Source organism: Strix uralensis, chromosome 3 (genome assembly GCF_047716275.1).
Source record: "Strix uralensis isolate ZFMK-TIS-50842 chromosome 3, bStrUra1, whole genome shotgun sequence".
NCBI lineage: Eukaryota > Metazoa > Chordata > Aves > Strigiformes > Strigidae > Strix > Strix uralensis.
Genome location: NC_133974.1, coordinates 69,138,098 through 69,164,058, shown reverse-complemented (window position 1 = coordinate 69,164,058; position 25,961 = coordinate 69,138,098). Strand labels below are relative to the sequence as shown.

The 25,961-nt window shown below is 37.5% G+C and overlaps 1 protein-coding gene across 11 annotated transcripts in view; it reads left to right on the top strand.

Annotated features, from left to right (window-relative positions):
* Window positions 1-25,961, top strand: part of TULP4 (TUB like protein 4) — a 173,482-nt gene that overhangs the window by 11,798 nt on the left and 135,723 nt on the right. For 8 of the 11 annotated variants that reach the window (XR_012628163.1, XM_074862751.1, XM_074862742.1 and 5 more), the window contains one exon: window positions 17,910-20,201. Coding sequence is in view for 10 of the 11 variants with exons in the window: in XM_074862751.1 (XP_074718852.1) it covers window positions 19,950-20,201 (252 nt within the window). In the remaining variant the exon portion in view is untranslated. Of the gene's footprint in view, window positions 1-1,732; window positions 1,870-4,469; window positions 4,806-6,241; window positions 7,924-17,909; window positions 20,202-25,961 lie in introns of those variants that run through there. The other 3 variants (XM_074862750.1, XM_074862749.1, XM_074862752.1) reach the window with 3 other exon arrangements.

Here is a 25,961-nt window from a genome sequence, read left to right as displayed (position 1 = left end):
GCAGGTGTCCACACCAAATAAAACTTTCAGAAGTGCACAGCTTGTTTGGCAGCATTAGGATATCTAGTGCACTTTGCAGCATGCTTGCTGTGAACTGACAGCCAAAGACCTTTTGTTCAGTGTTTTGGAAAATTTTGGGCCCAGAACTGGTCAAAACACTATTCAGACAAAAACTGGTATATATCACTGCTCTGAAAGCCATAATGTCTCTTCTTATATTAAGGTTTTCAGACTTAATAAAAAGATGTTCTGTATTCTCTCCCGTTTGAAGGATCAGAGACTTAAGAAACATGATACTTCAAGTTGTGAGTTATTTGCCCTAGCACCCATTCCCATGGAGTATCTTCTGCAGAATTGTTCTGATATTTAAAAAGTGGGCAAAAGCTTAGATTATTCCTAGAGTAGATTTGTTTTCTCTGTGTTTGATATTTTTTTTTGTCCTCTAAATTCTGAAATCCTTATTGATGAGTCTTAATTATAAACAAGACATACCCTCATGCTGGTGATAAGCCTAAATCTGCCTTGGAACAATTACCTCTTTCTTAGCATGATGTCAGTGGAAAGCCTGAAAATGCTGCCACACAGCAGCTTGCTTTCTCAGCTAGAAAGGAAATGTTTATTGTTAGTGGCTTGTTAGATCTGTAGTATCATAGAAATTGATTTTGTGTAGTATAGTCATAACCTCCTTCAGTCAAATGCCCTGGCTCTTTGTGGTTATACCCAAAATCAGCAGGGTATCATAGTGTGTTCGTAGCTTGAGCATATGAAGACATATTTTGCTGAACCTAGGCCTTGATCAGTTAGAAAGGTTGCTTCCTGCTTTCCACTGCTGGTTTTTGGTATATGTTTGTGTTGTGCAGAAACAAAAATGAAATTAAAGTTTTGGTATTATACAAAGGTTTTGGGTTGAGACAGCTGTATTGGTTGTCAAAGAGGTATTTTTGTTTGTCCTGTCCTTCCCCAGCCCTGATAATGGTATATGATTACAGTATTAGCCAAAAATGTGCCTGGAAAGAATCTAGCATGAGAATAACACTCTCTCTCCTCCCAGGAGCTTGCAAGCTGTATTTGTTTTTTAAGGCAAACACCTGTGGTACACTTCTATTAGTTGGGTCTTTATGGGAATGATAAGAAAGGAATCGCTGCCATCTTAATTTTTTCATCAGCATTTTATCTTTGTGTTTAATTGCTGATTGTACATTGTTTTTCTAATAACACACTCCTATCTCCCTATGTGAACTTAAAGTGTCTAATTTATTGAGACAGGATTGTCTTGCTTAGTGGATTTTATGAACACGTCATTTCTCATGTCAAATGATTTAGCTTTTCATTAGCATGCTAATAAAACAATTCTTCAATAACGTTTGGCTTTGTTTTCAATTTTTTTTTTTGAGTGTAAAGTGTCTTACAAATGCTGTTGCTAAACTGAAGGACACAGATTCTCCCATGCCCTCCCTGCAAACCCTGTATCCCTACTAAGCTAATTAAACATCCCTTGTACTAGATGGCAGATGACGCTGTGTAGTATGTATGTGCGGGCTGTTGGCCTGTTACTCAGTCCAGGAAACTGATACTATGCCTGAAGTCTGCTTCGAGCCTTTTGCCCAAGAGGTTTAGCAGCATGGCTTCAAAGTAAAACTGCATGAATTCCATATGTTAATCTAGTGGTCTTTTTACCCTGTGAACCACCTGCTTGTTCTCTGTATGACCTTAATTCACCTCATTTTCCCAGAAGGAAACTTGCTCCTTGTGTTTCTGCTTTCCTCTTAGAGGGATTCCCTCCATCTCCATCATTAACTGCATGACCAGTATAATGTTTGTCATAATCTGATGTCTCAGCTGGAAGGAAGCAGATCAGTCACTGGTCAGGTTGGAGCCGTCTTCTAAAGGCTGACCTACTGCTGCTATATGACACTGCAGGGTTTGGCAAATAACCATTACAATTTTTCTTCTCATGTGTGCATACATAGATGGCTTTGAATGGGTGGGGGGGAAGTGGAAATACTAATTCCTGTATAGCTCCTCTGTTGTGAACCTGACACGTTCATTGTTGATGCCATATTCATCCATCTGAAACCTTGTGTATGTTGAGATTTGAGGTATGAAGACTCTATCTTTTCCTGAAGTTTTAAAGAAAAAAACCTAGTATGTCTAAAGGGCTTTAGCAGACAAAATGTGTCAAAGTCTGGCTGTGACAGTTTGATATGTCTTCCCCTGCTGTACCTGTTAGAGACTATCACCAGTCCGCTGCTGAATGATTAGAAGAGAATGTGTGCCTGTACCTCATGCAATTTACTTTAGAATTTGGCTTTTTAGTTTGGTCTTATCTTCACTGTCAGCTTTTAAACAGATTCAGGACCTTTTGTGTTGTGATGAAAGTGCAGACCTGGGTCCGTAATGGAGGAGGAGCCTTTCTGACAATACCATAACCAGAAGTCTTTTTTTACTATGATATGTCAGAGAGCATTTACAGGGTAGCTAAAAACGGATATAAAAAAATACTATTTTTAAGTGGAACTTTTTGTCTAAGTCTATTGTAGTAAATTTAGCCTTCAGAATGAGTTGTCAAATTTAAATAAAATAGCTTTGCTAATAAATAATATGGGTATATATTACTTAAATATTTTTTTTGCTGAAGTTTTAAACTACATCAGATCACTGAAATGAGGTATATTGCCGGGTAAATAATTGGGTTCAGTTTGCTGAAGGGGCAGATCAGCTTGCAACAGATTTTCTTCAATAGGCATAGATGGAAATTGTGTGTTAATTTCAGTGTAGTTTGTCAAATATTTTTTTTTAAAGGAGAAAGGGAAGAGGATTGTTTTCCTCTTACAAAATGTGATAAAAATGAAATGGGATGTTGAGATCAGCTATTTCTACTGATGTAGTGATGTAGTATCCAGAAAGTCACTCAGTTCACTATCTAAAGATAATGCTTCCTTTTACTTAAAAAAAAATTAATTTTCAGTGAAAAATATGATTATAGAGGCGTATGAATCCAAGACATCTAGTGTAGTTTTATTTATTAATAACATTCTTTAAATCTTGTAAAACTTGTATTTGTGTAAATGGAATTCTAGTTTCCTTTGAAACTAGCTTGATACAGTTATGAGTTTGGAAGATAATCCTAAAACATAATCCTTTAAAAAAATTGCAACTTTTTTTTTGCTATCTTCAGCAACCTTGGTGACATTGGATTTGACTGTTGGCAGTGGTAACTTCTTGTTCTAGACTGGGTCTTAAAATAGTTTAGGGTACCTTGTGTACTTGTAGTCTTACACGTGCATATACTACGTGTCAGTGGTATATATATGGCAGTTCGGAGAACATCTGGTCCAGAAAATGAGAAGGACTATTTACCATTCTTTAATATCAAACAGGAGATCATCAATCTGAATAAACGTGTGTTTAAATGATGTAATTACTTAAATGTGAATGTTTTATAGCATTAAAGTCAGAAAAACAAAATATCAAATATGAGGTGTGAGCTATGTTTACTTGCAAATCAACATCAATTTAAGGTTACTATCTAGTAACAAGCTTTCTTTCAGAAAAGGAGTAGAAATGCAAAATCAAATTAAAATTGTGTATTTAAATCAAGTTTCCTTGCTTGATGATTGAAATAGTGACTATTCTTGGTTATTGTAAATAATTTTGAATTAACCTGGCCTGAGTAGCTGTCCATCTGCAGTGAACTGCAGGAGAAGTGTTTTGACACGTGATGCGTTTCACTAAATGTTGATGGACACTTCCAAATATGAGAACAAAAAGCAGAATAGTAGTTATGGCTTTTCCTGTGGATCTAAAACAGGTAGGTTTTGAAGCAAGATGGAAATGGACAGGAAAACATCAGATGAGCCACACTCAGTGGTGGTAGGATTGTAGCACAGACTGGAAGCCAGTAATGGTAAACTCTTCCTTCTTATTTCAATGCTATCTTTCCCTTCAGTATTAAGGAGGATGCTGCAGCTCTGTCCCATGGGGAAGTTCCATGGTGCAACTGAGCCGATCTAACATCTTTCTGTTTCTGAAAGGTCTCCCTGCACTTAAGTCTTGTGGGTCCTGCCTGCTCCTTTGCTTCAGCTCCAATGCTCATCTGAACCTTCAGAGCTGATCCAGCTCCCTAAGGCCACAGAATACTCCTCACTTTTTAAATATTTATTTTCTGATGTTTTAGGAAACTGAGTGTCCTGGTTTAACCAGGATAGGGTTAAGTTTCCCCAGCAGTGGGGGGGAGCTCTAGCCGGGTTATTCAGATACCATGCCGACGTCACATCCTGGCAGGTCACATTTTCCTGGCGGGGGAGCGCGGTGCACTCGTGGTTTTGTACATCGTGCTTCAAACTGCTGTATTTGGTAGCTATTTTGCTCTGTTCGTTGCTATCACTATTACTGTTATTGTTATTGTTGTTGTTGGTTGTGTTGCTATTGCACTGTTGTATTAAACCTTTCCTTATTTCAGTCTTGGGGCTTTGTATTTCACTCCCTTTGTGGGGGAGGGGCAGCGGCCGCGTGGTCTCAGACCCCGGCAGGGGCTAAACCACCACACTGAGTCTGCCCAAGATGATGTCACTCAGGCACCTGGCAGTGAACAGAGGGACAAGGGCCAGCCAGATCTAGGAAGGCAAACTGGAGTGGGTCATAGGGGTGATGGAGATAAAGAAGTCTTTCTGTATCATAGGCTGCTTTGAACAGTTTTCTTGTCTTGCAGGCTTGTTTCCTCATCTGTTACAACAGGAATCATACTTACCTATCTTACAGGTTGCTGAAAAGACTTTGTCATGTGTGCATTCAAGGCATCATAGGTGAGAAAGATCTTATAGAAGCAATCTTGCCTTACTGTATGCTGAATGTACTACTACTTTTGCCATAAAACTTTATTTCTGAAGAGATAAGCTGTCATAAAGCCATTGGATTGCCATTGATAATGGTAATTCTGCCAGTCATGTATCAGCTCTTCTGTTGAAGAATGATGAAGCTCTCTTAGTATTAACAATTTTGTGGAAAGAGCAGGGCTAGCTGTTTGAATCATTGAAGGTTGCTATGAGAAAGCCAGTAGTGTTTCTATAGGGCATACCAATGTAATGACAGAAGCTTCTTTTGAAAATTGATAAGGTGTCAGCTGTTTGTAGTTCTTCTTCAGAGCAAATAAAACATTAACAGATGTTGAACAGAGCGGATGACCTGCGTGTATCCTGATTTTCCTTGCAGCTGCATGTGGCCTTTCAGAAGATAGGCTTTGGTTTGCTTTTTGTCTGTTAGAGCTGATCTGGGTACAGTTCTGAGAAGCAGCAGTAAAGGCCATTTGCTATCAACCCATAGCAGTTGCTTTGTACTTTTGGCTCTTGCAAGGAGAGCAGCAGATCCAAGAATCACAGAACACCTTGCATGGTGGAATGTTATGAAACTATAAGTGCCTTGCTATGCTCTGCTTAAAAATTTTAATAAATTAAAATGCTGAAGCATTGAGAGGAATAATCCTGCAATACCTGTAAGGCTCTATATAAGAAACAAACCCTGTTTTATTGTAGAAAACCCCTGTGTATGTGCTCCCTATCCCAGTGGGAGACTGATGGCCCAGCAGAAGACACTGTCTATAGTCAGATCCCTGCAGCTCTGCATTGCTCTAGTATGTCTGTCTAGAACCTAGCAGTGTCTTACTTTATTTTACTGTCATACTGCTCTCTGAAATGGATTTCTTCATCTGAAATGAAAATTTGTAAACATACAAGTGCAAACTGAAGCTTGTGAGTTACATTTATAAAAAGCCACGTTACTGGTTTCAGTCAACTGAAGTATCAATTTAACATACTTTCTTGGATGTGAGGTTTAGCTTCTCAAGCTTTAATCAACATAAGATATGAGTTGATAGAATTGGCTCTCCAGCCTTTTTTGCTTACATCGGTTACAAGACTTCAGAAAGTACGTTGCTTCAGATGCTAATTGTAGTCAAGCAGCTAAAAAGAAATCTGATGGATTGGATATGGTATTATTTTAGTGATATTTTTCCCTTAAAGGGGGGAAAAAGTCCGTGAATCTTGTTAATACTGTCTCCTACCTACTTGATACCCAGTAGAAGTAACAAAAAATTTAATATATGCAAGACAATTAAATGGGCCAGATAGGCATTGCAGACGATTCATATTTGTCTTGGAATACTGAGGGTAGAATATCTCTCTCTCTGTGGATGGAAACAGGAAAGAAGTTTTAGAGAGCTCCTAAACCTATTTCTATACTTTGATCATTCTTGAGAGCAAGGGGAAGAAAATTTGGTTTTGTTAGCAGGCCCCTTAAATGCCATGTATGTCTGGGATCATTTGGGGTTTACTTGCTTAAGGACTTTGTGTCCAGTAGGGATGGACAGGAAAGGATGGAATATTTTTTTAATGTTTTTTTGTGGTTATTCATCAGTAAAATGTTGTTTACTCTCATTCCTAGTGATAAATTTTTGGATGGGTTTCTGTAGGAGTGACACAGTGGGGAATATTTGGACGATATAACTGACACACTACAATCTGTCAGGTGCATTAATTTGTAAAATTATTTGTTTCTATATGATAATCATCTTTGGGGGTTTGCTTTTTTCAGGATTATTGTGGAACATTTATCCATTCACTGTCCATGTTACAGTTATTTAAAGGTATATTTAACATGTTTGGAACAGTGTATGCCATTTTCTTATGCTCTCTTATGGCTTTGCAGTTTTATTAATGCACTGAAATGCTCATCCTGGGAACATTATGTGTTGGTTACTCATCCTTCTTCTCCCTGATAATCCTGGCAGCCTTTCTGTATTCTACTTTGACCACTGGCACAAGCATTACACAGCCCCTTGTACGAGAGAAATACATTACAATATGGACACAAGGAGAACTAGCGGTGACAGTAATACAGCTGTGACAGTCTACGGTTATAAGAAAGACAGGTTATTTACATGTAATGTCTTGGGTTTTGTCTTTTTAGAATGAGATAGGCTGATTTCAGGCAAACATATAATCTTTGGATTATATAATGAAGTATAACAGATTTTTCTTTTTCTTTTTTTTTTTTAATTTTATATCTTGCATCATTTTAATCAACCAGACCAGTACAGAGTTGGTAGGTTTACAATCTGGTGAAGTCAGCATCTGTATCACATATTGTTCAAGGTTTTAAAATCACTGAGTAACTAGATTTTTCCTGTATTTAATTTAGGTTTTTCATTCTTTTAATAGGAAGAGAATTTTTGTGTTCTGATATTGTAATTTCTGTTTGTTCATCAGCTGTGTTTGTTTCATGCTGTCATTCAGTAGAACAGTAAGTGAAAAGTAATGTATAATTTTAGTTATTGGGGTAGAATTTTCTTAAAATGTCATTCTTGAGTTACTGAATTTCAGAAGCTTTGTTCAGCTTTATGATATACTGTATGTTTTACCTTTTTGTCTAAGTAATGTTTGTTTTTCCATCCATCTACTACAGATCAAATGTAATGGCTGTTTCAAGCAGATGCTGAAGTGTTGATTTCACTGCAATCTAGCTAGTATAGATGACAAGAAAGCGTGTAGTTTTCTCCTAGTAACCTCCTGTTATTCTCTGGTCTGTGCATAATGCACAGTTAATGGAGAAAGTATTGAAGTGTCATGACAGCATTAGATACTGAAGTAGTGTACTGTCTTATGTTCCTTGAATCTCAAAAGAAACTGAATATACTGATCCTCTTAAGCTATAGAATTGAAATCCTGAAAAAGATGTTTTAATGTAATTTGTTTTAATAGACTTTGTAAGCTCAAGGGGACCACTGACACTGCAAGATTATGATGTTACCTTGCCAAGCTGCTTACCAGAAAAAGCAGAATTTTCCTTGAGTGGTTTGCAAGGAGACTTTTTCAATACAGAAGAGGAACCTTCACTACAGATGCTGAGTTTTAAGAGGGAACGATCAGGGTAGATTATATATTACCAATGCATTTTTTTTTTCTCTTATTGTTCTTTTTCACCCCTTAACATAGACATACAGAAATACCATTTAATATACTAAATATTAGGCTGTTATACAGCTCTGGAGGTACTTTGTGAGGTATTTATGTAATAAAAAATTATTGTACTAAAACAAATTTGTGTAAATATATAGTAATTCTAGGCATAGAAGGAAAAAAACGATGATGTAAGATAGCTTTAAAATTTTAGGTCAAAATTATATTATTTATGAAATGATCTCGGATTGCTTTTATCTTCTTATTGTTACTTTTGGCTAGAGTCAGCAAACATTATGGAATCCTAAGGAATTTACAGTCATGTTAAAAAAAAAAAAGACAACCTTTGCATGAGTGCAGGAGTATGACCTATATTTGTCAGTTCTAGCAGAAGCAGCCTGCTAAGTAGCACATCATCTACTAAATGCGATGATAGTACTTTCCCAAATCCAAGTTTTCAAAATGAAGTAGAAAATGTACGAAGCTGACTTCAGCCAAGTCAGTCTTTTCTCTGTTTTGAAAAGTTTACCATCTTCATCTGAAGGTCCTTGTGCTCCTTGGGAAAGACAGTAAGGTGAAACTTGGCAAAGGGAAAGAAGAAAATCCAAACAAAGAATGCCAGTGATTTTACTTTTTTCTTTTTAGTCATGGATAACTTTAGCTTTGTGTGTATGTGTGCATTAGCTCTGTGTGAATATTTATCTAAAAGGGAAAGATTTAACTGGTAATGAATCTTCCCTTTTGATTTTCATGCTTTTTTTAAAAAAAAAAAAAAAAATCTTGTAAGCATAGGTTAGGTAAAGATGCTGAAAAGCATTGAGAGTTTTGTGTTGAGGAAGAGAAGCAGTTTAGTCCAAGAAGTTTGACAGTTACTGCATTTATGTAACATCCTGGGAAAAAAATGAAATAAAATTAATTAGAGGACTAGCTAGGAAGTAGTGAGAATATTACTTAAAAAACCAAATGTTGTAAATTTATGGGGTTTAATTCCTTGGTGAAACCTGATTGTTCAATGGAAGAGTATTTGCATAACTTCATAGAGATTATAGTTAGAAGCAAGCACTATCTGGTAGTTGTACAGAGTTAAATGAATTACACAAAGTCTGGCTATCTTGGGATGTTACTGTGTTAAGAAATAGATATATCAATACAATATAAAATGAATAAATTTTATATTTAAAATTATACCTTTTAATAGCAGATTGACAAAGCTGAATGGGAGGAATTGGCTTCTCAACTAAATTTTTAGTTAATTATAGAAATGAATTTTATAAACTAAATTTGAGTAGTCTCTTTTTTACATTGGCAGCATTAAAGTGAAGTGTTCAGAATTCCTACTTAAAATAACTCATGTTGCTCCTTTTCCAGAGTTTCTGAAAGTCTTTTTCTGTTAATTCATTTTCATCTGTGATCATTTTAACACATAGTTTTGTATTATATTTAAAAAAAACAGAAGACACAGTCCTTGCTAGCTGTCCTTCCACTGAATACCTCTATAATCAGCAATTTTTACCTATTACGGACTTCTTGCTAGAAAGGTTGTAGTGTCACAGTCATGCAAGAAGAATGATAGAACTGTTTGCCTCTACAGCATACTGCTGTTTCTTATCCCCACTTCAAAATTTTGTATTTTATCTACCTGAATCTTTCATATGTCTAGGAGGAGCATCTGGCCAGGGTGAAGAGAGAATCATAGCTATGAAGACCTCTACAGAGTAAAACGGCTTGGACACACAACTGCTGTGCTAACTTACTTAAGTGCAGATGTGCCTTCCTACCTTCAGTTTACCCACCAGAATGTGACTGTGCATAGAGGATGCCTGCATCTTGCTGGCCTCCTTGCTTCTGTCTGTACAGTGACCAGTCGACACTTGGCATATTAATGCAGAGAGAGCAGCTTGAAAACATTATTCACCTAACTGGCACCTATGTATGGAGCTAATCTCATGCCCTCTGAGTCTTGCTAGTGAAATAACTCACTTCGGTACAGAAGTCTTTGCTTTGCTGAAAGCATTCATTTAAAACTCCTGGCTTTTACAAAGGCCTCTTCAGTGACTCTTGCTTGTCAAGGTTGCCTCTAAAGCAACCACTCTTTGAGGGAGTCTGTCTCCATGATATTATGTGACTCTTTTAATCCAGAGACCTTGGCACAACCTTCCAGAATCTTGAGGAAAAAACGTGGAACTTGAACCAAAAGGGGGACAGGTATGGGGAGGAGATGAAGCTTGCTCCTTAGCTTTGCATCTCTTCATTGGGAGGGCAGGAGTATCCCTTCTCTGCATCTAGACCTCTAAGCAGTGGTTGTGAGGTGAGTGCAAGTTCTCCGACACAGACTGAAATCTTCAGTTATGGCACATTTGAGGGACAGTCAGGACTGGAGTTAAATTCTGTGTCCCAAAGCCAAAGACTGAGAAACTAGAGTTCTTGAAAACTGCAACTCTCTTTTTGTATAAATAAATAAATAAATATATCCAACCCACTGAAGGTCTCCTGTGTGAGAAGTGCCTTGCTTCACAGCTCTAGCTGAGCAGCCTGGAGAGAGCCAAGGGCTGTGTGGTGAGAAGCTCATACCCGCAATCCACACCTGTGATGCAGCTTGCAGGCATCACCAGCTTCTCCCTCCCCGCAGACTGATGCAGCGTCCTTCTGTGCTGCAACAGACTGCACTCAAAGTGCTTTGCAGTGATTATCAGATTCCTGGCTGAAATATGTCTTGCCGTCCAGCAGAAATAATTCTTGTTTATGAGGCTCTTCTGAATTTTAAAAACTGGTGGCTTCTGTTATTTTCTCCCTTCATCTCCCCCTCCTTTTTTTATTTTTTGTTTCTTGTGTTGCAGTGCATGTGTCACATACAAAGGTGTGTTGGGATTTTGGGGGAGGATATCAAAACTTCAATGGATGTTCATAAGAAAGTATTCACAGAGCCTGTGGGCAGATATTGGAGATAATTAGGAACTAGCTGGAACTGCTGCAGGCTCGAGGGATGTTTGCAGGCTGCAGAAGTTCCCTATGGGAAAGAAATTGCTCTGTAATTACAGGCAAGGTCAGTGCAGTAGTCAGTTCAATGGGAAAGAGTTGGTAAGAGCTGGGGCCCCTCTTTGAATGTCATTAACGAGAGACAGTTGTTACTACATTTTAAGTAAATGTCCCCTGAAGTATGCATTGTATAAGTGTTCTCTGTTCTGCGAGGGTTGCAGCCCTTTCTTGAGAGAGAAGATTGACACTTGTAAGTGAAGGGAATTTTCTTGGTCACACTTCACATTTCTTTTAATCTCTAAAGATTTTTGAAAGCATGTTTCAGTGGTGTAAATCTGTGATTTGTTTAAAAGGCTAATACATGTTATTTGTATATTTTTCTTTTCTGAAACAGGTCTTTCAACATCTGTCTGAAGCATTTCAGCCCACTTCAATTTATTTAAAAATGAGCCGTATTTTCATGGCTGGTGGGTAGCCTTGGCTCCAGGACATTGTAGTAGCCATCTTAAATTCATCCTCAAGAGACAAACTTTGCTTCCCTCCCTTCTGAGGACAAACCCTTGAGTTCAGAAATATTCTGTGCCCAAAACTTGTTGTTAGAAGCCTTCAATTAGCAGTAGTAGTTGCAATTACTCCTCCCTTCTGTTTCTCACTTGTTCTGTACAGCTCCACCTTCTCTGTTTTACCAGTGCAGCTGAATGTGGGACCATGCTGGGACTGTGTTGGGGATTGATTCAATTTAAAACAAAAAAGAAAAAGCTTTTGAGCACAGTTCAAACTGATTGAAATCTAGGCTGGTGTGGTACCATACCTCCCACCCCCTTTCTTACATTGGCAATAGTGCTGCTGCACGTCCATGGTGAGTTCACTTAAGGGAAGCTCCCTGTTTTTGGAGGGTAGGTTTTTGGCAGGATCAGCTTCCTGAACTGCATGATTGGAGGAGTGCTGGCGCTCGCGTTGGGAGAGGCTGGAGTGGTATGAATTGCCACAGGGGTAGCTGAGAGTGTGGCTGAATCTAGCAAACCAGATTTATATTACTTAAGCTGTTGTGAATCTTCATTTCCGAAATTTTTATTTGGATCATGTCTCTGATATAGTTCAGGGCACCTTGAATGATCATCCTGTCTTAAGTGAGGGGGATGATTTGCCATGCTAAGGGTTGAGAAAGAAGTGATCAGAGTTGTGGGAGCAGAAATACCTTCTGTTTGTCTTGCAGCTGAATGCTTTGTATTGTGAAGTCTAGTCTTCAGTTATTTTTCTGGTTTGCTTCCCTACCATATAAACATAACAGATCTAGCATTATTTGACTTGGAAATTTCCCATGAGCATGTTTGACCAGTAACTGATTAAAGGGACTTGCAGCAGTTCTTTCACAAGTGGATATAAGTATATAGTTGCTAAAGAAAGTGTTTAAAAACCAAAACCAAACAAAAGCCCACACCTGTGTTAGGTATTTTCTTGCATGTTTTGGTAGGTTCTGTTTAGCTCAAATAACCTTAGTTTTGGGGCTGAGTCTGTTCTGCAATGCTTTTATCTTTTCTAACTTCTTTTCCCCGTGAACAGCATAACTGTTTACCTTGCTCCCTCCATAGGCAGCGTTTTTAACAATTTATGGTATTTCATGTTTTCAGGCCTTTTGGAGAATGTGTATAAATTTGGCAACTCACAATTAATAGCTTCTAACAGTTTGCTTAAGGACCCTTGGTGTTCTTCTTGAGAATATTTTTCCTGAAGGCATTTTAAAAATTGTCTCTTGTTCTTCCTAACTGTATTTTTTTAAATTTAACTCCCATTTAATCTGATGGTGTAGCATCAAGCATTGAGAGTGGAGTGTTTATAATAGTTGAAGAAATAATACAGATATTTCCCTTATTTTTCATATAAGACAACTATATAGGAGAAAAGATCTTGCACTTTAAAAAATGTATGCAACATACATATAGTGTCTTCTCCACTATTACAAGAACCCAGGAGGGTCATTCAGCACATCAGAAATGCTGATCATCTACTAGTATTTTTTATTTTCACTTCTCTGGGAGTGTAATTTGGTGGAGAACATGGTTGAGTTTGTTGAAATACTGCATTGAAATAAATTTTGTCAATATTTACAATGAATGTCTGCTGAACAGCTACTAATACAAGCTTCACTTCTCTCAATATGCCAACAAATACATTTTTCCGTCAGTTTTATTTGCTTAACAATATATAGGTGCATATAACTAACATTACAGTGTCTGTATTAATGGGCTGCCAGTTATCACAGTGCTCAGCATTACACCTTTGCTACATATCTGTTTCTGTGCAGTTGCGGGGGTTACATATGTCTTTACATCTCTGATTATCGTGACTGACTGTCTTGCCCAGGCCATGCAGCTGTCCCCAAGTAGGAGAGGAGCTTCTAGAATTACTCAAGGACAAACATTGTGGAGAGGAAACCGTTTAAGAACAAACAGAGCAAAAATCAAGCATATTCTGACTTTTTTTTCCTCTCTGCTCTTCCTTCATTTTTCTAGGGGTGAAGAACATTTTTACAACCACTAGTTAGCTTATTGGCATTTGTTTAGATCTTGTCCTCCAAATTAATTTTGTATTGTTGTGTAATAGAAAAGTGTTAACCTCACTCACTTATACCACAATGGAAGGTGAATAAAGCAAAGATAATTAGAAGAGGAAAACCAGTACTTACTCAGGTCAAAATTACATTTTCTCCCTATGGAATTGGCTCTTTTTTAATGGAAAAAAAAATGCTTTTACTTCTGAACCAGTTATCTTTTCTTGTATGTACTTCAGCCATTTAGTAATTGAGTAGTTAATTATGTTAAATCATTTTCTTTCCTTTTGAGTAGGATTAACAATTTATGTTACTTTATAAGTTGGACTAAATAAACAACAAAATGTATCATCTTGCCAGCTCCTAGCTCTGTAGTATTGAGCCTGTAATATAGTGACTGTATTACAGAATGTGCCAGTTTTATAGTATAGTGTTCAGCAGTAAACTTGAACGTTACTCCCACAGTCCCCTTTTGATAACTGGTGGGATTGTCTGCCATCAGCTTGTGCAGAACCAGTTGTGGTTTGATCCTTCAGAACAAAATGCAAGTCTGTGGTCTCGTATTTTTTTAAAGTATCTTGCTATCTTCATGGATACTGGCGTATATTTTTTTGCTTCTTAGACTGTAAAGGGAGGGAAAACTGCAGTTTCCTTTGACCTTATGTAAGTTTGACAGGAAGGAAATCTGGTTAGGCTGAAAAAACCTGAAATCTGGTAATGTGACTTTTCAAAGACTGCAGCTTACATTTCTTTCCATAAGATGTTTGGGCAGTCACAATCTTCAAAATGCAGGCTGTGAGTCCTTTTTTGTTTTGTTTTTTTGAAGATAATAATTTAGAAATAGTGCATACTCATCTGAATTTTCTTTCTCTGCTTTCCTTCCCCTCCCAGTCTCCTTTTATCCTCTCCTTCAGATACTCCTCTCTGGAGCCTTGAAGAGTGGGGTTTTGAATAAACATAAAATGCTGAAGAGCTTGCTGCAGTATTGGTACACTTGGCTGTGCGTGACTCCTTTCTGTCAATAAAAGAGACACCTCATTGAAAGATGCGTGAGGACAAGCAAATATTTTCCGGGTTGTCCAACTGAGGCTTAACACTGACACTTCATATTAAGTTAATGGAAACAGGAAATAAAAATGATGAGTTAATATTGACATTAAAATATGAGAACCACTGTTAATAAGCTTTTTTTAAAATTAATACCTACATTTATTTCTGTAATTTGGAAACATAACTTGGTTCTTTTCACATTTGAGAGGAGCTATGCTTTCAAAGCAAAATCAAATAAAATACTTGTGGATCTTTCTTTCCTGTGTCACAGGTCTAATATGTCTTTGTCTCATTAGGTGTCTGTACTTAAATGTTTTACATTACTGGGCTTAGACTCAAAACAGTATTAGAGGATGAGTTCAAGTAACATCTCCCTTTGTTGAAGGGAAAATCCAGAGCAAATTTTCAGCTGTCCTTTAAGTGAGAGGAAAAGTAGGTAACTGCATTTTGTTGATATTTAGTGTCCTAGTAATGCTAGAAATAATTTACCAGCAAAAATAAATTTTTTTTTTTTTTTAGAATCCATTGTACTTCTGTGATTAGCCCTTGCCCTGCTCTGAAAGAAAAGATGCATGAAGTTTGACTGTAAAAAATCTGCAGTTAAAAATTTAGTTTGGATGAGTTTCATCTGGAAGTTCTTTTTATATGGGGAGGCCAAACTGAATTCAGACTTAGCGTTAAGATTATGCAAGTAACACCTAGCTCTTCCATAATGCTTTTTATCCTTGTCTCTTATACATGCTTTACAATAGAAGTAGTAGCCATTACCCTGGTGTTACATAGTGGGGAAAAAGAAGCCAAAAAGCTTGGTTTAAACATGTGAAAATGAGCAGAACTGTGGGACTGCTGTAATGGCAGAAGAAGGGGAGGTGTCTAAATTAGTTACTGATTTTCTTGAGGGAAGACTAGCATCTGAGTCTTTTAATTAGGTTTTTTCTTAGGAAATACTGAGTGGGTGAAATGAAGGAGAGGGGAATGGAAAGAATTAAATCATAATATATAATATATGTAATCTTAATTCAGCCTATCTTTTTGATAGTGTTTGACACTACAGTCTTGAAAGTATTTTTTTTATCTTGTCTACTGAATATAAGTACAACATAAAGGAAGTGTTGACCCTCGGTGATTTAAAGGTAAAATATTCTTGTAGGGTGTATTGTATTGAGAGAGGTATGTGAATAATGACTGACTTTATTCCTTTTGTAGTTATTTTAGATTTTCATCTCTCCTTGTCCAGCATTCCTAATGCAGTTTGGATATTTTTAAGAGGAGAAGTCTTTGGTTTGTCTAATCTTGAAAGTGATGGTAAATGGGACTCGGGTGACAGAAGGTTATTGGCCAAGACACAGAGAAGTCCTTTTCTCAAACTTGTTAATTTTATATGCAGTGAATAAGAACAGAAATTGCATACAGATTTTGTGCAAAGCCACTGTATCTGAGGTTGTCTATATTTTAAAATCCACTTGTAAAGTCATGGTACTTGCACAATTCAAACAATTCTGTTTAATGCTTACCTCATGCTGCTCTAACTGATCTTTCAGAGACTTTCTGTTTTCTCAGTAAACCAGTTTTTTTGGTTTTTCTGTAAGATTAGAAAAGGCTTGCATCATAGTAGACATGTTGCTAATATAAAATGTCAACTCGTGAATGCAGGCGTTTGTTAGGAAGACCCCAGTGGGTATGGAGATAATAGCGCTGATCTTTGGTAGGATCAGGTTTGTTTATGGGATAAGCGCAGAAATTCTTCTTGTGTTCTGAACATTTTTCTGAATTTTCCTTTATATGAACTTTCTTTGGACTGTAATTGAGAAAGCACCATAAATCCGGAAACTCTAGGTGACATTTCTCATATCCTCATCATGCTATGATAAAAAAAATTGGTAGCAGCCATTATTTTAAAATTTTTCTTTAGTTGTAACGCTGAAAAGTTCTGGTAGTAACTCGCCAAACCTCACGGACAGTGTTCCTGATAAGTGTGCTAACCAAATAGTGTTGTAAACTACTTTATGACCTTGCCTTTGTATCTATAAATTTGCTTTCTTATCTTTTTCTCTTTTTAAAAAATTCTTATTAGTGCATCTGTGCTACAGACTGAAAAAAGTGGTTAATTACTCAAAATGTGAGGTTAGTACAGTGCTGTATGTAATATAGACAAGACCATTTTTACAGCTGTGATGTCTGTCAGGAATGCAATTCTTTACTTAAATGAGGTCTCTTTAGCAGTAACTGTGTAGATGCCATAACTGTGCATATGTGTTCACTTCAGATACAACTTCTGGAATATCCCAGACAACCTTTCACTTGGTCCCTTCTACTGAATTTACACTCTTCTGTATATAACTGACTTCGGGGAATTTTTTCCCCCTTTTTCAAATGAAGATTTAGGCAGGATTTGAGTAGTCTTTAAAATTTATCTGTTTTGATTCAAACTTCTAAGCTTTAATTTTGGAATACCTTAGATCTCTTTAAAGCACTAATTTAAGCCCTGGAGGAATCTTCTCAGTCCTCTTTGAGACTGATAAGTTTAGCACTGTACTTTCATGGTTTGGAGCATCTCTCATATGAAGAAAGTCTGAGAGAACTGGGACTGTTCAGCCTGGAGAAGAAAAAGCTCAGGGAGATCTTTTCAATGTGTATAAACAGTTGATGGGAGGGAATGAAGGTGAGGGAGCCAGGCTCTTTATAGTGGTGCCCAGTGACAGGACTGGAGGCAGCAGGCATAAACTGAAACACAGGAGGTTCCTTCAGAACATCAGAAAACACTTCTTTACTGTGAGGATGACCAAGCACTGGCACAGGTTGCCCAGAGAGGTTTTGGAGGGTCCATCCTTGGAGATATTCAAAAGCTGCCTGGATACAGTCCTGGGCAACTGGCTTTAGGTGACTCTGCTTGAGCAGGGTGGTTGGACCAGATAATGTCCAGAGGTCCCTTCCAACCTCAACCATTCTGTGATTCTGTTTGTGTGCCTTGGGGTCTAACTCTGTGTCTTCTCTGTCACTGAGACCTCCCTTCCCTACCCTCGCTCTGAAGTTGTGGAATCCCTAGTGACTGTGGCCAAAAGAAAGTTCCTTTTTTTTCCCCTTAATGGATCCTTCCTGGATACATTTCATTAGTTATACATGTCAATTGTGAAAAGTTTTGGCAACTTGGGAAGTGGAAAAAAATCTTGTAGTTCGTATTTGTGTGTGTATCAAATACATTGTGTGTCCAAATATTGCATGTATCTCTATATGATATAGATATTTTATAGGAGTCCAAGATAAAATCCGTAATCATAATACGTTGATTACTGTAACAATAGTCCTTGTATCTTTAAGTTGTTTTGTGGCTTATTTTATTGACTTTTTTTTTCTTTGTGTGTGTGTGCTTTGTCTTGCAGATTTGGAAGAATCCAGGGATTTCAAGCTTTGAATGACAAGCATTTTACAAGAGTACCACAGCTAAACTGAAAAGGCAGATGCAGCTCTGGGTACCAGATTGAGTGAGCTGGTGTGTGCACTGCATGTACATGAAAACGCACATGTTTTTGTCATCACATAGACTTACTCTTGCATATTCCTGAGAGCTTTGCAATTGATGAAAATTAATTTGAGAACCAGATGGAGCACCTTTACAGCACAGGAATCAGTAACCCATGGAAAGACACCTGCCAGTAATGTTCAACTTTCCACATGGTCTTCACGGGTGAAAAAAGTTTGCAAGAAGAGGAAGAAAAAACACCCTCTGCACAGAAAAAGCCTAATAAATACCTCCACAATCTAAATCAATAGCTGCGAGGGAAACAAGAATACAGAGGGTAGAGGAAACTGATTTTGTTATTGCAGAGGAATAATGTATGGTCTTTGGCACGTTTTGCTTTGGGCTCAGTAGATTGTGAATGGACTAATAAATCGTGACCATATGTTGAGTAATGATGACTGGAAGTAAATAAGTTGAGGAACTATGGGACAAGTCTGGGCATTGAACTGAGCAAACCTCGTTGTCCTTCTTGAGTTAACCAGGTCATCAAACTTGCATATTCTTTCTCCCTCTCCTTTTTCCTCTTTTCACTTAGTGTGGTATAAATACTAATTAATTGAGCTCATAAATGTTATTCAAATAAAGCGATTGGAATACTTCATATGTTTCCTTCTTGTACAGCTGCAAATGTTGTGTCTGGAACTATGAATCTGTGCTGTAGACAAGCATCAAGAAGGAAAGATCCGATCAAACAAGCAAGGAAAATACCTAGAGAAATAGCGAACCCAGGAAGTCAGATTTTTAATGCTGCTTCTCTTTCTTTTTTAGATGATTATATTTCTTCCTTCCTTGAATTTTAGAAGATTTTGAAAGAGTGCTTACTTGATGTGCTTTAATTCTGGCATTTGTTTTTTACGGTAGGATGAAAAGTCTGTGATTCCTTGTAGCAGAAAAAAGGGAAAAGTAAAGGAAAAACAGCTTGACCTTTTAGCCTGTTTCAGAGGAGACAGATCTTCATGGTTCACCTGAGGCAAACTTACCTGCTTTGAAAGCTAAAAGCTTTAGTGCATTTTTGATTCTGCTGTAAATGAAGAGGGGTTTTCTTTTTCATTCGTGTGTGGCAGCAAAAAGTGGGAAAGCAGGCAAGATAGTGTGATAAACAGTTCAGGCTGTGTTGGGTCTCTGGTGGAAAAAAAGTGCTGCAATGAAAATTGGATTGGCTTTGGATTGCAAAAACTTTTGAGTCCAACGAGCGGTTCAGTACCAAGAGGGATTTCCCAACTGGCCTGGCACACCAGTGCCTGCACAAGTTCGGGTCTGTTGTTTCGCACGGTTTGTGTGCCTTTTTTTCCCTTTATGCAATCTCTTTCAGCTTTAGCAGCAGAAATACATCAGATGGAAAAGATATGCCAGAGGGCAGCTTGGAAAAGATGAATGTCATATATATACATATATATGTATGTGCGTGTGTTTAAATTTCTGCAACTGAACTTTTGAAGAAAATCTGACTGGAGGAAATCTTAAAAGCCTTAAGTTACTTGAAACCTACACATTTGCAACTCTTTGTCTCTGGAATTGCATTACACTAAACTGGAATCTCAGGCTGTATAAAGATTATAACAAGTTGAGCAAAAAGATGACTTAACCATTTCTTGAGCGCCTCTTATGAAGTAGCTGTTTCTCCAAAGGATAAGTGCACCCTCACTCTACAGACTCAAAAACAAAAATGAACCTGAATTTTTTTTTAAGTGTTACTTTTTCTTAGCCAACTGCCATCATCTTTTATAGAGGAATTTTTCACTATGCATTTGGTGGATATTTATAAACACTGACCCCATCCTCCTCCCTTTCAATGATCTATCCCAGGTCAGTCTTATCAATAAAAAAAAAAAAATTGATTTAAATTTTGTGCACTAGACATATTACTTTCGTATGTCAAAAAATAAAATATTTAAAAAGCATGTATGCAGCAGTGGAACATGGGCCTGTTCTTTGCAGCGATTCCAACATCCTCTGCCTCTCCTGGAAAGGGAGAGTCCCCAAAAGTGAGAAGGAGAAACCAGTGTGCAGGAGGCGGTACTATGAGGAAGGCTGGTTGGCAACAGGCAATGGCAGAGGAGTTGTAGGCGTCACTTTTACTTCCAGCCATTGCAGGAGGGACCGGAACACCCCTCAGAGAATCAACTTCAATTTGAGGGGCCACAACAGCGAGGTAAGCAAAATGTGTGTTACACTTTAAAGGAAATGATAACATTCTTTTTTTTTTTTTTGGTAGTAGTTCTGCTTGAAATTTGACAGGGCTGTATGAAGGAGGCTCAAGATGAATCCAAATGTAATTGGGGTCTGTTGGAGTCTTTCTGGTAAATTCGAGCGCATGAGACTGATGGTGGGGAGGTTCTCTGGAAATGGGTCTGGTTTTGGTTTGGCCGATTTTCTTCTTCATTCCCCAGCGCCTCCCAGTTTGCAGGCAGATTCAATAAATGCATGTTAAGGGAGTTAAAAGTTGTGATAGTTGACTGCTTTTACACACTATTAAAGTCTGTCTTGGAAGACTAATGGAAGGGCAGGGGAGTGGGAGAGGAGCTCGGCTGAAGTCTGCCAGAGTTTTGGAAGCAGCAAACTGGAATGGCCTGTGACAGGGGATAGCTGCCATCTCTAGAAGAACTTTTAATTTTGTTAGAAAAATGGGCAAGTGAGACTTCTCAGAAAAATGTTAAGATGCCCTGCAGTAAAATGCTGTAACTTCAGAGTGCAAGGCATTGTTGTGACTACAGTGATACAAAACCTCTTCCATTTTTCTTTTCTGAAAGGGATAAATCTGTTGGTAAAAGCTGGTATTTCAGCCATGTTTTACCATCTTCCTGGCACCTATCTCTTTCTTTGCTTAATGCTTCATGGAAAGTGCAGATGATGCCCAGTAGCATAGAGTGTCTTGGATGGGAGTGAGGACTTTGTTTCTGCTTTTTAGTTGGGCTGCATTTGGATGTGCTCTTTGAAAAGATTCAGTCCAAATCAAATCAAACCTTAGTGGGTGGAATGAGATTATATGTACTGAAATTAAAACCAAAGATACAATGTGGTTCTTGTCTTTTGTGCTACTTACTAGTTGGATTCTAATATATGTTGCCCTTTTGACATAAGCTGCACCAAAGATTTAGAGGTGGATGGTTTTGGTTCTTGTGTTAATGTTAATAACAATCCTCTTTTTAAGGAAAAAAGGGAATAGGGGATAAATATTTAGTCTTAAATAATTGCTTCCACATGCTTTGTCTATAGGCAGGTGTGTGGGTGTATTGTAAATATATAGACATTTATATTTATAGACAGGACAGATTCCTGTATATGTATGTATCAGGTTCATTCAAAAAATTACAGCCACCTTTTCCCAAAGGGAAGAATGATGCTTGAATCCAGCATTTTGTTTTGAACCATCTCTGGTTGTCAGTGTAATTTTCAATTGCAAATTGCACTTTATTTTTGAAATGTGTGATACAATGACCACTTTTAATTTCTCCATATTTTCTTTTCTAACTCTTCTGTGAACCTGGGCACCTATTTTTCTCTTTTTTTCATAATATGTGTCTTGGAAACAATGGAGGGAGGTGCTGTTCATGGGAATGCGAAGTCTTGTTGCAGAACGTGGAAATAAGAGACTAGGTTTAAGTATGTACCAGTTAAGTGGAGAAGATGCTAATGTGCGTGCTGCCCTTTGGTTTTGGCTAGTTTTGCTTTGTTTGCTCAGTTGGCCATTCGATTCTCTTTCTGGGTCACTGCATCGTTGCTGTGTGGATTGAGCTGTGCTGTTTGTGCATCCTTTCACCCAACAGTGACTGGCATGAGAGAGACTTAGATGAAAGGAAAATGGTCTATTTGAATTTTTTTTTTTCTTTGTGCACTTAAAATGTGCTGGGTCAAGCTTGTCATTAATAAAAAGTTCTGTTTCTGTAAATAATCTTCCTGGTAGCAGAAAATGTGTGAATTACCAGAATAGAGACTGCCAATTCATTTACCTGTATGTCACTACAAAACTGGTATGGTGGGGTCAAAAATGTGTTGTACTGAAGGGAGAAGTGGCTTTACTACAATTAGTTTTCTGTGATGGATCTGTGGCTTTTCCTGCTAGAATATTTTTTTGAGCATCGGTGCAGAAGAAAGTTCATCCTTACAAGGTGATGCGTTATACAACATTCTTCACCAGTCTTACTGAATGTTATCCTTTTATAGGAGAATCCTACTGATTTTGGTAGGAATGAAACTGTAATAAAGGATTTGTTAGTTATTAAAGGTATGTAGTTGAATGGACGACAAGATTTTTTTATTTAGAAAACACCTTTCCTTCTAAATCTGTCTGTTGAAAGATTTATTAAAAGAAAGAAAATGTTGAACAGCACTGCTTATTGCTAATATTTGCATAAGAAGTAGCAAACGTTTTGTTTTCCCATTCTCATGTTAAAAAGCAAGCCAACAACAACCCTGTCTCTTCTGTGTACCACATTACACAATGGAAGATGCTAATTTTGCAAGCATATCCTGGTATACGTGTCTGGTTAAAGCTAAAGCTCCATTTGTTGTACAGAATGTGCCCAAAGGGATGTGACTGACAAAATTTTAAGAGCATGTGTGTTTCACTGACCAATTCTAGGATTGTATTGTGTTGTCTTGTTCCCAGAAATGGTGATTTATACTTGTACATATTTTTCTCTGGGATAAAGCTAGTGTGACAAGTCAAGTTTATTGCTTTTCTGACATACATTGCTGCTTTAATATTAGTATGCATTCAATTATAAAGTGTGAAATACTGTAATGAACAGAGCGAAAGAGGTGAAAATACAGAAGCTAAATTCTTTCAATTTGGGGTATAATTAGCAATATGCTGTGGGCAGAGCAGTACATTGTATTTCAGTTTTAGGGTGAAAATCTGGAAGAGGTAATGCGGCAGTGCTGTGCTTTTGTCAAGAACGTGAGACTATTTTTAAGTGGGTCATGAAGGTGGATGCTAGTGATGTATTTTTGCGATGTTTTTATGATTGCTGAAGAGACTCACTGAAACCTTCTTTTGGTGCACAGCTCCTTTTTTGACTGTAATAGTACACCTGTAGCATATCAGAACAAATAATAATGAAGAATCCCCAGGCCTGAATTACTGACACATGTATTGCAGTGGTGGACTTGCATGACTCATCGCACTGAACAATAATTGAGAATGAAATGCTTTGTAGTGTGAGCCATACTTGTATTTTTACAATTGCTTCAAGGTTGGTTTTTAGAGTTTGCATCTAGGAAGTGGCTGCAATATTATTTTAATTACCAGCCTAATTTTTTGTGGTTTCTAAGGAGAACTACAGGGATGAAAATAAGCATATTCCATTTATTCTGTGGCAAGAGGTGAAAATAGTGCATTTTGTGACAGAATTTTTTTTAGCTTTGGCATTGCATTTACAGTCCTGAATCTTATTTACGGAAGGCTCAGCATTCTAAAAATTAAAATTTAAATGGGCATATATCAAAGGCAGAAGCAACTTTGATGCAGAAAGAAGGGGAAATGTGTGTTGTGCAGCTATGATGTGTTTCACGTGTTATAGGAATATGTTGCATCTCTGACTATGGGATGGGAGGGTGTCTGTGAAGGTAGGTAGTGGATGGAGGAGATGTGAACGGCTGCAGTTGAATGGTTCAGTTTGGCTTTGGAGCATTTCCTTTGGTCTGGGAGAACAAACTGGCAGAGGCTGGCATTCGGTGGATTTCTTTAAGTCTGTCAGGAAGGTTAGAAGGCAGGAAGATGTGCCATTGTACCACAGTGTGTGAATTAGCAGCCAAGAAGCAGAGATGCAGTGGCCTAAAATACCTTCCCCTCCCCTACATGTGTAAATGCAGTGCTGTGCAGAAATTAGAGTGAAATTTAGAAGTCTTTGATTTTGACCTAACTTGACTTTCCTTGGCTGCACTGGGAAACAGTGTTAGAAAAGTAATTGAGCACATTCCTTTTATGACTTTTATTATTTCTGTGATAAATTAAGGATTAAATGAAAAATATCTGGTCACTTCAGCAAGGTCAGGGTTTTACCCAGTGTGACTGGTAGACTCTGAAGCATGCCAGGCTGAATATTTCTTTTTATAACAGCACAGAGATACTGGCTTTCAGCTTCTGGTCCATCCTGAGGTTTCTGGGGAGAGATTTTCAAGGAGATCTGTGAAAGATAATTATTAAAAAAGGCCAAACATCCTCAGTGGGCTTCAGTTAGCCTTACAGGGATCTTCCCTTCCAGTGTTAAGATTTACGGGATGTCTGCAAATCAAATTAGTTGGATGGTGCTGCTGTAGGTATTTCTTTTAATGGGTTCTGTTGTGCCTAGTGTATTAAGATGGTAATAGCTTCTATGGCATCTGATGTTTCTTAAATTTTTAGTATTTAAAAAAAAGTTTTGCAGGTGTATATTTTCACTGTGCTAACTAATAGATATCTTTGATATATTTAATAAGATTCAGTATGCTAATTGCTGGACTGAACAGTAGTGCAAGAATATGCAAATTCAGATGCAGTGAATTAAGTAACATGCTGAATACATTATTGAGTATGTATAACATTTTTTTACTATAAACATAAAGTAAATTGCTCATTTATTTATATTTGATGTTATTTGAGTGTCCTAAGTGCATGACGACAGGCTGTAAAACCCACCCTGTTTTGTTTAGCACAGGATTTAGAAGTAGATAGGAACATAAACATATCTCAGCTGGACTGTCAAATGAATTATTTTTAGTTACAGCTTTTCAAAGGAATGCTGTCCTTTAAAAATATTCAATAAATGTTGCTTTTCATACTACATTAGTTATGGAAGTCTCTGCACAGTTCTTGGTTTTGTTTTGTTTTAGAGTAGGAGGAGGTTACAAATTGTTTTTCTTGTTTTAAAAAGAAAGCTTCTTTATTCTGTCCACCTTTTTGAGCTTATATATGAAAGTTCTGAGCAATTCTGGCAGAGCAGATTCTTTCTAGAAGTCTATTGCTTGTATAGGAAATAAATTTAAAACAAACAAACAAACCTTTTCAGTAATGATTCTTGGTTTGTAATGTCACTGGTAAGAATACAGAAAAAAAGTACAGGAAAAACTTTTTTTTTCCTAAACTGTGTCTGTTTTAATTGTAACTGGCATTTCAACCTTAAATGTGGGGTTTTTTATTATGATTCCTGGACAGAAAAAAACAAGGCAGCCATGTGAGTCTTGACAGCATAGGTACCTTGTATCAATCATTGCCTTCAGACACGGCTGGAACAGTTGTTACTGGTTAACACTTAAGACATCTTGAGGTAGAGCAATACTGTAATAATGCCTTTTGGCTATAGAAGCCACAGTGGTACAAGACATACACTGATGTAAACTGCAGTGGTATTGCAGATCTTCTCTCTCATTTTTCTGTCACTGCACACAGAAGACAGGGCAATGTTTGTCAGCAGAAATACTATCTTTGTGTTAAACCAAGCTAGTATAATTGGAAAAGACAGCCAAACTTTTGGGCATACAAGGTTCTGAAGAAGGACTTGTATTTCTGAAAGCTTGCCTAGTTTTTACAACCCTGCTAGCTGATACAATGCTAAATCTGTCTACAAACCATGCCCTTCCTCTGTCCTTAAACTATTATGGCTACAGAAAAATAGTGCTGCAGAGAGAGACAGAATTAGTGCTTCAGTGGGAAGTGACTTGTAGGAGAATAGGTCCTGTGCCTGACTGGGCTGGCTCTCTTAAATTTCTGTTGTGACTAGTATTGCCAGGCTTTTCTGACTACTCATTTTCAGAAAGGACAAACACATTGGGATTTCATGCAGGCTCCTTACTATATCTTCTTGAACTGTCTGCTCTGCACTTGGTCTGGGTGCTTGGGTGCTTGAGTGCTTTAATTTCTTAAATTAAAAGAGCCAAAATACATTTTAGACCTCTTTGTTAGTATTTTTCTTATGAATCTTTTAAATTTCTG